At 44.8% G+C, this 15,151-nt stretch overlaps 1 protein-coding gene across 1 annotated transcript in view; it reads right to left on the reverse strand.

The window, feature by feature from the left end:
* The window catches only part of RPH3A (rabphilin 3A), a 507,416-nt gene that overhangs the window by 41,080 nt on the left and 451,185 nt on the right, over positions 1-15,151 (reverse strand). The window contains exon 16 of the mRNA XM_069754762.1: positions 14,945-15,001. Coding sequence (XP_069610863.1) covers positions 14,945-15,001 — 57 coding nt within the window. The remainder of the gene's footprint in view (positions 1-14,944; positions 15,002-15,151) is intronic.

Below are 15,151 nucleotides of genomic sequence, written 5' to 3' on the forward strand. Positions count from 1 at the left end.
AAATGAACATTTAACTTTTTTTTGCAAACATCTTAATTCAGAACCATTTTTTTTATTTTCACAAGTGTAAAAACAGAAATGTAACCATAAATTTTGTTATGCAATTTCTCCTGAATATGCCAATACCCCATATGTGGGGGTAAACCACTGTTAGGGTGCACCGCAGAACTTAGAAGTGAAGGAGCGCCGTTTGACTTTTTCAATGCAGAATTGGCTAGAATTGAGATCGGACGCCATGTCACGTTTAGAGAGCCCCTGATGTGCCTAAACAGTGGAAACTCCCCACAAGTGACACCATTTTGGAAACTAGACCCCTTAAGGAACTTATCTAGATGTGTGGTGAGCACTTTGAACCCCTAAGTGCTTCACAGAAGTTTATAACATAGAGCCGTGAAAATAAAAAATCGCTTTTGTTTACACAAAAATGATCTTTTCGCCCACAAATTCTTATTTTCACAAGGGTAACAGGAGAAATTAGACCACAAAAGTTGTTGTGCAATTTCTCCTGAGTACGCTGATACCCAATATGTGGGGGTAAACCACTGTTAGGGCGCACCGCAGAGCTTGGAAGAGAAGGAGTGCCGTTTTACTTTTTCAATGTAGAATTGGCTGGAATTGAGATTGGACGCCATGTCGCGTTTGGAGAGCCCCTGATGTGCCTAAACAGTGGAAACCCCCCACTAGTTACACCATTTTGGAAACTAGACCCCTTAAGGAACTTATCTAGATGTGTGGCGAGCACTTTGAACCCCCATGTGCTTCACAGAAGTTTATAACGTAGAGCCGTGAAAAAAACAATTTGCATTTTTTCTACAAAAATGATCTTTTTGCCCACAAATTTTTATTTTCACAAGGGTAACAGGAGAAATTAGACCACTAAAGTTGTTGTGCAATTTCTCCTGAGTACGTCGATACCCAATATGTGGGGGTAAACCACTGTTTGGGCGCACCGCAGAGCTTGGAAGAGAAAGAGTGCCGTTTAACTTTTTCAATGCAGAATTGGCTGGAATTGAGATCGGACGCCATGTCGCGTTTGGAGAGCCCCTGATGTGCCTAAACAGTAGAAATCCCCCACAAGTGACCCCATTTTGGAAACTAGACCCCCCCAAGGAACTTATCTAGATGTGTGGTAATAACTTTGAATGCCCAAGTGCTTCACAGAAGTTTAGAATGCAGAGTCGTGAAAATAATAAATATTTTTTTTCCACAAAAAAGATATTGTAGCCCCCAAGTTTTTATTTTCACAAGGGTAACAGGAGAAATTGGACAGCAATAGTTGTTGTCCAATTTATCCCGAGTACGCTGATGCGCCATATGTGGGGGTAAACCACTGTTTGGGCGCACGGCAGAGCTCGGAAGGGAAGGAGCGCCTTTTTGGAATGCAGACTTTGATAGAATAGTCTGTGGGCATTATGTTGCGATTGCAGAGCCCCTGATATACCTAAACTGTAGTAACCCCCCACAAGTGACCCCATTTTGGAAACTAGACCCCCCAAGGAACTTATCTAGATGTGTGGTGAGAACTTTGAATGCCCAAGTGCTTCACAGAAGTTTAGAATGCAGAGTCGTGAAAATAAAAAATATTTTTTTTTCACAAAAAAGATATTGTAGCCCCCAAGTTTTTATTTTCACAAGGGTAACAAGAGAAATTGGACCCCAGACGTTGTTGTCCAATTTATCCCGAGTACGCTGATGCCCCATATGTGGGGGTAACCCACTGTTTGGGCGCACGGCAGAGCTCAGAAGGGAGGGAGCACCATTTGACTTTTGATTTTGAGCGCAAAATTGGCTGTCGTGTTTGGAGACCCCCTGATGTACCTAAACAGTGGAAACCCCCCAATTCTAGCTCCAACCCTAACCCCAACACACCCCTAACCCTAATCCCAACCTGATCCATAATCCTAATCACTAACCCTAACCATAATCACAACCCTTACCCCAAAACAACCCTAATGTCAACTGTAACCATAACCCTAATCAAAACCCTAAATCCAACACACCCCTAATCCTAATCTCAACCTCAAACCTAACCCTAATCCCAATACACCCCTAATCACAACCCTAACCTTAACCCTAATCCCAAACCTAACCTTAATCCAAAGCGTAACCCTAATGCCAACCCTAACCCTAATACCAACCCTAATCCAAACCCTAACCCTAATCCCAGCTCTAACCCTAACTTTAGCCCCAACCCTAGCCCTAACTTTAGCCCCAACCCTAATCCTAGCCCTAAGGCTACTTTCACACTTGCGTCGTTTGGCATTCCGTCGCAATCCGTCGTTTTGGACAAGAAACGGATCCTGCAAATGTGCCCGCAGGATGCGTTTTTTGCCCATAGACTTGTATTGCCGACGGATCGTGACGGATGGCCACACGTCGTGTCCGTCGTGCACTGGATCAGTTGTGTTTTGGCGGAGCGTCGGCACAAAAAAACGTTCAATGAAACGTTTTTTTGTCCGTCGCATCCGCCATTTCTGACCGTGCATGCGTGGCCGTAACTCCGCCCCCTCCTCCCCAGGACATAGATTGGGCAGCGGATGCGTTGAAAAACTACAGCTGCTGCCCATGTTGTGCACAATTTTCACAATGTGCGTCGGTATGTCGGGCCGACGCATTGCGACGGCCCCGTACCGACGTAAGTGTGAAAGAAGCCTAACCCTAAATTTAGCCCCAACCCTAACCCTACCCCTACCCCTAATTTTAGCCCCAACTGCTGTTCTCCTGCCGGCCGGCAGATGGAGACAGATGGCGGGCGCACTGGGCATGCGCCCGCCATTTTCTTCTGCCGGTGGCCAGGAGGAGCAGCAAGAGGATCCAGGGACCTAGGTGAGTATGCTAGGGTCCCCGAATCCCCCTATTTCTCTGTCCTCTGATGTGCGATCACATCAGAGGACAGAGAATTACACTTTACTTTTTTTTTTTTTTTGCGGTCGCCGGTAAACAAAGATCCTCCCGTTGCCGGCCGGCGGGCGCACTGCGCATGCGTCCGCCATTTTGAAGATGGCGGCGCCCACCGGGAGACACGAGGAGCATCGGGGGAGCTAGGTGAGTATTGGGGGGCCACCTGGGACCCCTTTTCTCTGTCCTCCGCTGTGCGATCACATCGGAGGACAGAGAAATTAAAAAGAGATCGCTTTTTTTTTTTTTTTTTTTTTTGCGATCGCCGGTAAACGGTTAATTACCGGCGATCGCAAATGCGGGGTGGGTTAAACCCCCCCCGAATCATGTTCTCTGGGGTCTCGGCTACCCCCGGCAGCCGAGACCCCGGAGAAAATCAGCCTCTGGGGGGCGCTATTGACTTTTTCCACAGCGCCGTTAATTAACGGCGCTGTGGTTTAAGTACCCTTAGCGGCCGCCGTTAAAAGGCGTATCGGCGGTCGCTAAGGGGTTAAGGCACCTACAGGCAGAATTATAAGAGGTCAAACTAACACGGCCATCCAGTCTGAGTCATATGATGCGACAGTGACCTTCTAACTTATTTCAAGAAAAGCACATCCAGCCCATGAATGGCAGCGCTTCCCAGGACTCACATTCAAAGATGATATTTCATATTTTTTTATTTCATAACTTAAAATAGAAGAGATACAACGCGTTTCGGATACAGTATATATCCTTCTTCAGGTATCATAAAAACACAGTACAAATCCTACTAGTATAAAATTCAATTACACTTATATATAGTATCACACCTTTTATCCCAGTCTCAGAAACTTGATTTGGGGTGTGGACCAAGTTCAGGAAAACACCCACTGATTGATACAGCCTTGTTAACATTGATGCAAGAGAGAGAGAGAAAAAAAATAATAAAAATAAATAAAAAAATATATATATATCAAAGGGAAAAAAAAAAAAAAAAAAACAAGAAGAAAAAAAAAATCACAAGAAAAAAAAAAAAAAAAAATCCTCTAAACTCTCTCTATGATATCATTCAATCCATTTGGAAATAATGTTCCCAAACGATATATCCAAAACGTTTCTTTCCTGTTTAAAAGAGCATTCCTGTTTGCAACTCCAGAGGGTATCTGCTCCACTGTTACTGAGACACCGCAGTGTCTGTACAGTGCGTCCCACATACTGCAAACCACAACTGCATGTATGTGGGACGCACTGTACAGACACTGCGGTCCCGCATTAATGGCCACAGAAATAGAGCAAAAAATGGCTTTTTAAAACATAGTCTCTCAAGGCATCTACTACTTAAACATAATAAAATTTTTAACATAAAAGTAACTCCAGTGGAGCACATACCCTCTGGAGTTGCAAACAGGAATGCTCTTTTAAACAGGAAAGAAACGTTTTGGATATATCGTTTGGGAACATTATTTCCAAATGGATTGAATGATATCATAGAGAGAGTTTAGAGGATTTTTTTTTTTTTTTTTTTTTTCTTGTGATTTTTTTTTTTCTTCTTGTGTTTTTTTTTTTTTCCCCTTTGATATATTTTTTTATTTTTTTATTTATTTTTATTATTTTTTTTCTCTCTCTCTCTTGCATCAATGTTAACAAGGCTGTATCAATCAGTGGGTGTTTTCCTGAACTTGGTCCACACCCCAAATCAAGTTTCTGAGACTGGGATAAAAGGTGTGATACTATATATAAGTGTAATTGAATTTAATACTAGTAGGATTTGTACTGTGTTTTTATGATACCTGAAGAAGGATATATACTGTATCCGAAACGCGTTGTATCTCTTCTATTTTAAGTTATGAAATAAAAAAATATGAAATATCATCTTTGAATGTGAGTCCTGGGAAGCGCTGCCATTCATGGGCTGGATGTGCTTTTCTTGAACTACCGTATATACTCGAGTATAAGCCGAGATTTTCAGCCCAAATTTTTGGGCTGAAAGTGCCCCTCTCGGCTTATACTCAAGTCAATGTGGGTGGCAGGGTCGGCGGGTGAGGGGGTTAGGGCGCTGAGGTATACTTACCTAGTCCCAGCAATCCTTGCGCTGTCCCTGCCGTCCCACGGGCTTCTGTGCTGCAGCTTCTTCCCCTCTTCAGCGGTCACGTGGGACCGCTCATTAGAGATATGAATAAGCGGCTCCACCTCCCATAGGGGCGGAGCCGCCTATTCATTCCTCTAATCAGCGGTGCCGGTGACCGCTGATAGAGAAAGAAGCTGCGGCACCGAAGACCAGGCAGAGGGACAGCGCGAGGATCGCCAGGACTAGGTAAGTATAGCATATTCACCTGTCCTCGTTCCAGCCGCCGGGCGCCGCTCCATCTTCCCGGCCGGCGCCTCCATCTTCCCGGCGTCTGCGCTCTGACTGTTCAGGCAGAGGGCGCGATGACGCATACAGGGTGCGCGGCGCCCTCTGCCTGATCAGTCAGAGCAGAGACGCCGGGAAGATGGAGGCGCCGGAACGAGACGCCGGGAGCTGCAATCAAGGGAGGTGAGTATGTGGTTTTTTTTTTTATTGCAGCAGCGGCGGCAGAGATTTCTATGGGGCACAATGAACGGTGCAGAGCACCGTATATGGCACAGCAATGGGGCACAATGAACGGTGCAGAGCACCGTATATGGCACAGCAATGGGGCACAATGAACGGTGCAGAGCACCGTATATGGGCACAGATATGGGGCACAATGAACGGTGCAGAGCACTGTATATGGCACAGCAATGGGGCACAATGAACGGTGCAGAGCACCGTATATGGCACAGCAATGGGGCACAATGAACGGTGCAGAGCACCGTATATGGCACAGCAATGGGGCACAATGAACGGTGCAGAGCACTGTATATGGCACAGCAATGGGGCACAATGAACGGTGCAGAGCACCGTATATGGCACAGCAATGGGGCACAATGAACGGTGCAGAGCACCGTATATGGCACAGCAATGGGGCACAATGAACGGTGCAGAGCACCGTATATGGCACAGCAATGGGGCACAATGAACGGTGCAGAGCACTATATGGGGCACAGCTATGGGGAAATAATGAACGGTGTAGAGCACTATATGGCACAGCTATGGGGAAATAATTATCTATTTTTATTTTTGAAATTCACCGGTAAATGCTGCATTTCCACCCTAGGCTTATACTCGAGTCAATAAGTTTTCCCAGTTTTTGTGGCAAAATTAGGGGGGTCGGCTTATACTCGGGTCGGCTTATACTCGAGTATATACGGTACTCATCCTGTGTGAGCCTTACTCTGGCTCTCTCACTTGGATCCACCCGAGGCAAGCTGCAAGCCCTGTATATTGAAAAGTATCTCAGAGGGAATTTGGAGGATACACGATCTAAAGCCATTTTAGTCTTTTATCAGGTGAGTGCATAAAATTGTGCACCCTTTAAAGACTATAATATTGTGTTTACGCACTTAGGGCGCCGCGATTTGTCTGTTCTTCTCTCCCAAACAGGGTTTTTTTGTATACTTCTAACTTATTTGGTACACAGACTTCTAATGATTCATTAAACTGGTACATAATCCAATTTAGTATATTTTAAGCAATAAGAAATGATGGCCCTGCTAACTTTAGCTCCAGGGCTTTTTGTGCTTCTCATTCTCATGTTCAGCATTGCTCTTCTCAGTGACTGGAACCAAGCATGATGAGCAATCATTCCTCTGGGTAGGACATAATGTATAACACTGGCAATATTTTTATTCTATCATTATTAATTCATAATGATAACAATAACAAAAAGATTGTTTATGTTTAGACCAGTACAATATGTTAACACAAAATAAAAAATACATAAACACAATTTACAGAAAAAAACTAAATTGAAAAACAACAGTAAAGAAAAGTTTGTAAAGTATGCTTTCAGAGGCTGCCGGCAGTTGACTCTAGTGGGGTGTTTTTCAGCTACAGGGACAGGACTACTGGTTGTCATTGAAGGAAGAATGAATTCGGCCAAGTACAGAGAGATCCTGAATGAAAACCTCTTCCAGAGTGCTCTGGACCTCAGACATGGCAGAAGGTTCACCTATGACCCTAAGCACACAGCTAAAATAACAAAGGAGTGGCTTTAGAACAACCCTGTGACCATTCTTGACTGGCCCAGCCAGAGCCCTGACCTAAACCCAATTGTCATCTCTGGAGAGACCTGAAAATGGCTGTCCACCAACGTTCACCATCCAACCTGACGGAACTGGAGAGGATATGCAAGGAAGAATGGCAGAGGATCCCCAAATTTAAGTGTAAAAAACTTGTTGCATCATTCCCAAGAAGACTCATGATTGTACAAGCTCAAAAGGGTCCTTCTGCTATATATATATATATATATATATATATATATATATATATATATATATATATATAATATGTGATTGCCTAGAATACTACTTCCTGCAATTTGTGCCAACTTCCGTGGCTTTGTCCGGAGCTAATGTCCGGAGCTAATGTCCGGAGATAAGTGACGTCAACAGTGTCCAGTGTCTGATTGGTTGCCGCCTGCTGCGAGCGACCAATCAGAAACGTGCCGTACTGTGACACACTCCGCCCGCCATTTTGGTGTGATTTTTGAATTTTTACCTCACAGCAAGTTTCTACTGCGTGGAGGCGGGCCCAGTGACGTTGCTCTTCAAGCTCCTGCCGAATTTCGTCAAAAAAATGATAATACCATTTACCAAAACTATATATATTTAGTTGTGAAGTGGTTCAGTGACATTTTCACACCAATTTTGAACTTTTGTTTGGTGTTTTCTCCATATACTGCCTATTATTTTTGTTCTTTCTTACTATTATTTATTAATTGTATTATTCTTACATTTGAATAAATAAAGTATATATGGATTCTAGACTCCCGATTCTTTAGAATCGGGCTGCCATCTAGTATATATATATATATATATATATATATATATATATATATATATATATATATATACGCACCGTATTTTCTGGTGTATAAGACGACTGGGCGTATAAGACGACCCCCAACTTTTCCATATAAAATATGGAATATGGGATATGCCTGCCGTATAAGACGGGGGTCATCTTATACACCCAGTCATCTTATACGGCGTGTGGTTCCCAGGGTCTGGAGGAGAGGAGACTCTCCTTCAGGCCCTGGGATCCATATTCATGTAAGAAATAAAGAATAAAAATAAAAAACATGGATATACTCACCCTCGGACGGCCCCTGGCTCACAGCACTGCTAGCGTCTCCCTCCGTTCCTAAGAATGCAGTGAGTGAGTGAAGGACCTTCAATGACGTCGCGGTCAGGTGACCGCTTGCTTGTTTTTTCACTGGTTCATGGCCACTCCACCAATGAATTTATTATTTTCTCTGAAATTCTTGGTGCAAGTTCTCACAGATAGATAGTAAATAGAAATTGTAAGGCTGTACTAGGTCCCATTTGGCATCTGCCTTTGAGGCCTCAGGAGGTGTTAAATGTTTCCAATTCTGTCTTTCCAGGAAGGCCCCCCTGTGGTCGGAGAACAGGAAAACTGCCTTTTTTGAGGATAACACATCACCTTGGTGAGACCTGCAGCCTTCAGGACAGATGTTAAATTACTGCTAGTTACACATATATACCTATACATATTTCACTACACAGCCCTTGTTCATTTTGATAAGAGTCAGCGTGTCAGCATTTTCAGTTGACAGGCAGATGCACCTATCAGTTATAATATCACCGGCAGCACTAAAAACCCGCACGGACAAAACACTAGCGGCAGAGCATGCCATGACCTCCAAGGCACGGAGAGACAGTTCATGCCACATGTCTAGCTTGGATACCCAATAGTTGTAAGGCACAAAGAAATAACAGAGGATATTGATACTGTCAGCAAGGTACTCCTTCAGCATTTTCCAAAACTTTTCCCTCCTTGCCATTGTACTTTACACATCGATGCCTGGGCGTTGGGAGAGTCTGAGAAAATGGTCCTAGACCTTTGAGAGTGTTCCCTTGCCTCTGCTGCATCTGGTGTGTGTCTCACTAGTCTCCACTCCTTGGCTGCACAAGGAACTGAGACCTCTGTCGCCAGTGTTGTCAGATGGGAATTTTTTTAAATAATTCTCCAACTAGGGCTATCTGGGATTGTAACATTTTAATAGACCGTTCCACCATGGGAAGGAAAGATGCAAAGTACTCCTTGTAGAGTGTGTCTAGAAGGGTAACTAATCAGTAATTAGTGATGGCCAAAATGCATACAATGGGAAAGGCAGTGAAACAAACTGTGTGCCAGACTGCCAACAGCAAAGATTTCCCTGTCCCCACAAAGACGGTGACAGTCCATGCTGTCCTCTTCCACATCTTCCCTCATCACCACTCACCATCTTGGTGGAGTCCTCAAAGAGAACTGCACAGATGTCAGACAGCCATGTCCACTCATCAGATCTTATGTGCGGAGGCTGACCGGAATACTGACATGAATGGTGTAGCTGGTATTCAACTACTGCCTTCTGCTGCTCACAAAGTCTTACCAACATATGTAACATTGAGTTCCAACATGTGGTGACATCGCACACCTGTCAGTGAGCTGGAAGTTGCAAACGCTGCTTTAGCACTGCCAGGGCAGTGGCAGATGTGGACAACTTGCAGAAATGGGCACAGACGCGATGTACTTTCACACATGGCTCTGGCACATCTGGGTAGGTTTTGAGAAACCGCTGAACTACTAAGTTAAGCATGTCGGCCAGACATGGTACGTGTGCGAGGTTACCAAGCTTCAGAGCTACCACCAGTTTACAGTTAATGCCACACACGACCATGCCTGGTTGCAGGTGGAGGGGCGATAGCCACAGATCAGTCTGGTCTGTTAGACCAGAGGTCCCCAACTCCAGTCCTCAAGGCCCACCAACATGTCATGTTTTCAGGATTTCCTTAGTCTTGCCCAGGTAATAATTGCATCACCTGTGCAATGCAAAGGAAATCCTGAAAACATGACCTGTTGGTGGGCCTTGAGGACTGGAGTTGGGGACCTCTGTGTTAGACCTTGGAACAGTCCTCAGTGTGCAGTTTGTTACCTAAGCAGTTTACTTTCAACACAACTTGTTGTCGCTTGGCCAAGGCTGTGCTGCAGTGCTTCTAGCTTGCAACTGATGTTGAACTTTGTGAGATGGAGGTTGAGCAGGAGGAGCAGAAGGAGGAAGAGGATGTGGTGCGGGAACTGCTGTAGAAGGAGGAGGCAACCTTGTTTGAACAAGGGCCCGCAATTCTCAGTGTTGGTAGCATGTGCACCATCCCTGGGTCTGACTGTATCCCAGCTTCCACAGTATTTACCCAGTGTGCAGTGAGGGAAATGTAGCATCCTTGGCCACAAGCATTTGTCCACGTGTCCATGATTAAGTGGACTTTACCAGTCACAGCATTGGTCAGGGCATGTCTGATGTTATGGGACAGGTGTTTGTGTAAGGTGGGATGGCACACTGGGAGAAATAATGGTGGCTTGGGATCGAGCATCGAAGTACAGCCGCAATCATGAGGTTGCGGAAAGGTTCTGTCTCCATAAGCCTAAATGGCAATATTTCCAGAGCAAGCAGTCTGGAAATGTGGCTATTTAGCATTGCAGCTTGTGGCCACCCGGCTGCATGTTTACGCTTGTGTTCCAAGGACTGGAGAAGGGACAACTAAATGCTGCACTGGGACAAGGTCATGGACATGGTTTCTGACGGTGGTCACAAATGTGCAACAACAGGTTCAGGGTGGGAGGCATCTTTGCATATGTCTTGGACACGTGATTGGCGTGCCCGTAGAGCAATGGAAGAGGCAGTGGTGTCACCCACAGACACTGTTTCTGGACCATAGCGTTCATCCCAAGTAGTCTGGTGCTTTGCTTGCATGTGCCTGAGCATGCTGGTGGTGGTCAGGATGGTACCAGTGCAGCCCCTGCTAATGCTAGCATGGCAGGTATAGCAAATTGCAATTTTTGGGTTAACTGAACTGTCTTTAAAAAGTGCCAGACTCGTGAACACCTAAAACTTGGCTTGGCATCTTCACCCGCGTTGGTGCTCTGAGGATCAGTTCCTCACTTTGTGCCTCTGTCCACCACACTGCCTCCTCTTGCCTGCTGTTGTGCTGTGGCTCCCTCCTTCTGTGTGCTGCTGTCCTCGCTCTGCATGTCACCTTCCCGGGTTGGGTCAGTGACTTTATCTTCCACCACCTCGTTTTCCACTTCCGCACCTTGGTCCTCCTCCTGACTGGCTGACATAACACCATTTGTTGACAAATGTGTCATCATCATCCAGCTCTTGTGACAGTAATTGCATTTTTCTACTGTCGCCTTCTTGTAAGCGTGGCTGCTGAAATATTTTAGCATCGCTACATGAGATCTCCTCAAGTCCCAGTTGTAACAGGCAGGGCGAGAGTCCAGAATCTATAAAAGGAAATGTGAACAGTTTTTTCGAGTGTCCAAGTTTGGGATCACTTGTCTCCGGGTACTCAGCATGGTGGGAGGAAAGAGGATCAGGGAGAGGATCATGTGGTCCAGATTGAATCACAGATACTAAGACTGGACCGGGTGGCAGATTAATGCTGGCAAAGTGACTGGAAGCATTATATGCTATCCATCCAAGAACTATATGCTATCCATCCAACAACCTTTTCACACTGGTCTGGCTTCAAGAGTGGTGTTCAGCACACCCCTACATAGAGGGACAGGAAGTTAGATAGACATGATGTGCATGTTTGTTGTTCTCCCGCAGCAGACACAGTTTCACCTTGTCCACATCCTCAGCCTCTTCGTTCACCATCAACAACACGTTTACTGTCCCTTAGCATAAGCCTTGCCTATTTTAAATTATGTAAGATATATCCCTGTTGAGAAAATGTTGCAGACAGTATTACAATGCCAGCAAAATTTGCTCACTATAGGTGGACATATAAGACTGTAGTATCAATAAGCAATGCTATTTTGAACCAATTTTTTTGGTGTCTTTTTTGAGACTTAACTCTTTTACAACAAATGCTGTATAAAATGTCACTGATGAAAAAAATTGTGTAACACCCCAGGTTCCTGATTGTTACAGCGGCATTGCTGTCCTCAAGGGGAGAGTAATGTCATGCTTGGAAGTGAGGAAGGATCCTTTTATCAGGCAATCAGCACATACAACACTGTTCTGACTCCAGGACAGAAGGGGGAGCTCTGAACCCAGTTTCAGGGGAGCTTCCCTAGATATGGATATATTCTGGTCTGGAGGAGGAGTTAGGCAGTCTGTCGGAGGGAGAGACAGAGAGAGGAGTTCGTGAGAGAAGAGTGAGGAGTGAGGAAGGAGTTCTAGGGCCATGCAGCCACGTGAGGTGCTGCAGCTCCTGGGAAGAGCAAAGAGCACAGCAGTCTGTAAAGAGACTGAGAGGTGAAGTGGAGCTAGGGAGAGTGAAGAGCTGGAGAGAGAAGCTGCGACTGAACTTCCTACACGCTGAGCGCAGATACCGGTAGCCGGAAGACCGACAGCAGAAACCAGCGGATGGCTGGACTTCACGTCACCTGTACACCATCAACACCCGAGGACACAGTAGCAGATAGAGCCCGGGTCATGATAGAGATCCTGTAAAAAGCCTCGAGTTACCTGTCATTCGGGTAGTGTCCTACCAACAAGGAGGACAGAGAGAAAACGTGAGGACCTTATGTGAGGCCTAAGGCAGCAAGGGACTACAACGCAGCGCTAGAAGGAAGGCATCCAACCCCACCTGGTAAAGGGGATTCCAGATTCGCTTCCAAGCTGGCCGGACCTGTACCTGTGATCCGGCACCCTGGACTGTGGCTGCCTGAATTCATCAGTAAAGAGGTAAAGAGACTACAACCCTGTGTCCTCCGTTTCTTTCTACACCACCAACCTCCTGACCCCAACTGCACCAGGAGCCCTGGGGATCCAGCTTCATCTGTGGGAAGCCATACCATCCCAGCGTTAGTAACCCCTGACTGAGTACCACAGGTGGCGTCACAAACTTGTATTACTTTACAAACCCCTTTAAAGACCTTTCCTTTAACATGGGCACCCAGGGCCATAGACCAGGCCGCCACTGCAGTGACATCCCTTTATGTACCGGATCCAATACCGAGTACCCAACGGCCCTGGTGGGCGTTCTAATTGCAGTATTTCAATGCTAGCAAAATGTGCCGACTTCAAATGGATGTATACGACTGCAGTATCAATACAGCAATGTGATTTTTTTAGCAAAGGTTTTTTTATGGGGTGGGGCTTTTGAAGCCCAATTTAGCACGATAAATGCAGTATAAAATGTCAGAGCTAAATAAAAAAGCAGTATTACAATGCCAGGCAAATTTGCACCCCCAATTTCTTTTGGGGGGGGTTTGAGGCACAAATGTAGCACGCCTAATGCCATGCAAAATTTCACTGCTCATAAAAATTGCAGTATTACCATCGCAGGCAGATTTGTACAGTTGAGGTGGACGAATGAGACTGCAGTGTCAATATAGCAATGCCTATGAGCTCTAAACAAGTCCGGCTGTATGCTTTTGACACACACAACTGCCGCAGTAAAAATGGCATAACATTTCCCTGCTCAGAACAATTTGCAGGATTGAGAAGAGAAAGAATATTATTAGCCCTGAAAAGAGGTTTTGTATCAGTTGCAGGCTGCAGAATAAAGGACTTGCAATTCATCCAATCCTGTCCTGCATGATCAATTCAGCACAATCTCTGCCTACGTGCTGCTAACAGAAGTATTTATATGTAATATAATTAGCCTTCACTTTTGTACTTCACAGAAATATAAATGTGTTTGAATTCCTAGCTAATACACAGCTACAATTCTGTCCCTCTCTCCCTACGCTGCCTGTGCTAGGGGTATAGTGTGCAGAACATGGAGACACGGGTCTTATATAGACCGGGTGACACAATGTAGTAAGCCAATCACAGTAATGCCACAACCAAGATGGCTACGGCATTACAGTGACTGTCAGGCAATCCCCACATGCTAATTGACTGTCTAAAAAGTGCCAAACATATGAGGCAGAGACTCGAGCTCCCGCTCAAGCATTAAAAAAAGTATTCGCTGAGTAGCGAGTATCCTGAGCGAGTAACCAGTAGTGATTAGCACGCTAGCTCATCACTGATTGGACCTAGGAATCTGTCTCCTGATAAACCCTGAATAATCCTTAGGGGGAAATGCAATGTTTTGTATTTTTGTGCCATATATCATCTATATGTTTTGTAGGTATAGACTTAGGAATATTTGAGGGTCAGTCCTCGTTGAGTGAGAGCGCAATATTGATACCTATCAGGGTGCCAAACCCTATGTTAAGGTTGATTCTGTAGGGATTTTTAGAGTCTAGACCAGTGTTTCCCAAACCTTGTCCTTACGGACCCCAACACAACATGTTGCACAGATGATGGAATTATAATTATAGCATCAGAAACAGGTTCTCATCTGTGCAACACTAAGAAAATCCTGAAAACATGTTGTGGGCAGTGAGGATGAGGTTTGGGAAACACTGTTCTTGACAAATTGTGTGACACCTGTACCCTTTTTCCCTATGCTGAGCACCTCGCATGTTTCATAGATATTTATCATGTGTCCCTTTAAAGCTGAAGTGGAGAATTCTCAAGATTAGGGATGAGCGGACCTGTGGAAATTCGGATTCATCCGAACTTTAGTCCAAGTTTGGGTACAGATCTGATACCTGAATCAAACTTTGAAATTGAATCCGAACCCCATTTAAATCAATTGGAACTTTGGAGCTGGAAAATCTCTCTCTCTCTCTCTCTCCTGCCTTAACTACCAAAGTGTAAAACGGACTTCCAGGAAAAGTCAGTATTCGTAGTTCAGTACCGGACACTAGGTGTTTGGTATGAACCATGAACTTTACAGTTTGAAATCACGCATCCCTACCTAAGATATCAATTTATCAATGTTTTTAAAAGACTACATTCCTTTTGCCATCCTCATCTTAGATAAGAGTACATACCATGTGGGCTTTGATTTTCTCCATGTATTTCAATGTGTTCTGGTGCACAGAGAAATTATATACAGTAAACACTAAATGTGGATGCAAGTTTTGTATGGAATCCAACAAAATGTCACTTACTTCATCTTCATAAAGAGCCATGCCTCTAACTGATCCTGTAGTTCCAGCACGTTTCATCTGACATTAAAGCAAAAAGAAATGTTAATTAGCTAACATATTGAGAAATCATAACCAATAAATGTAGAAATTCCAAAAGAAGCAGAAAGAATACCAGAGTTGGCCTCCAAGCAATTGGTTCTATGAGATGATAGCATATTGCATGGAGCA

The sequence above is a fragment of the Ranitomeya imitator genome, chromosome 1, assembly GCF_032444005.1.
Source record: "Ranitomeya imitator isolate aRanImi1 chromosome 1, aRanImi1.pri, whole genome shotgun sequence".
Taxonomy (NCBI): domain Eukaryota; kingdom Metazoa; phylum Chordata; class Amphibia; order Anura; family Dendrobatidae; genus Ranitomeya; species Ranitomeya imitator.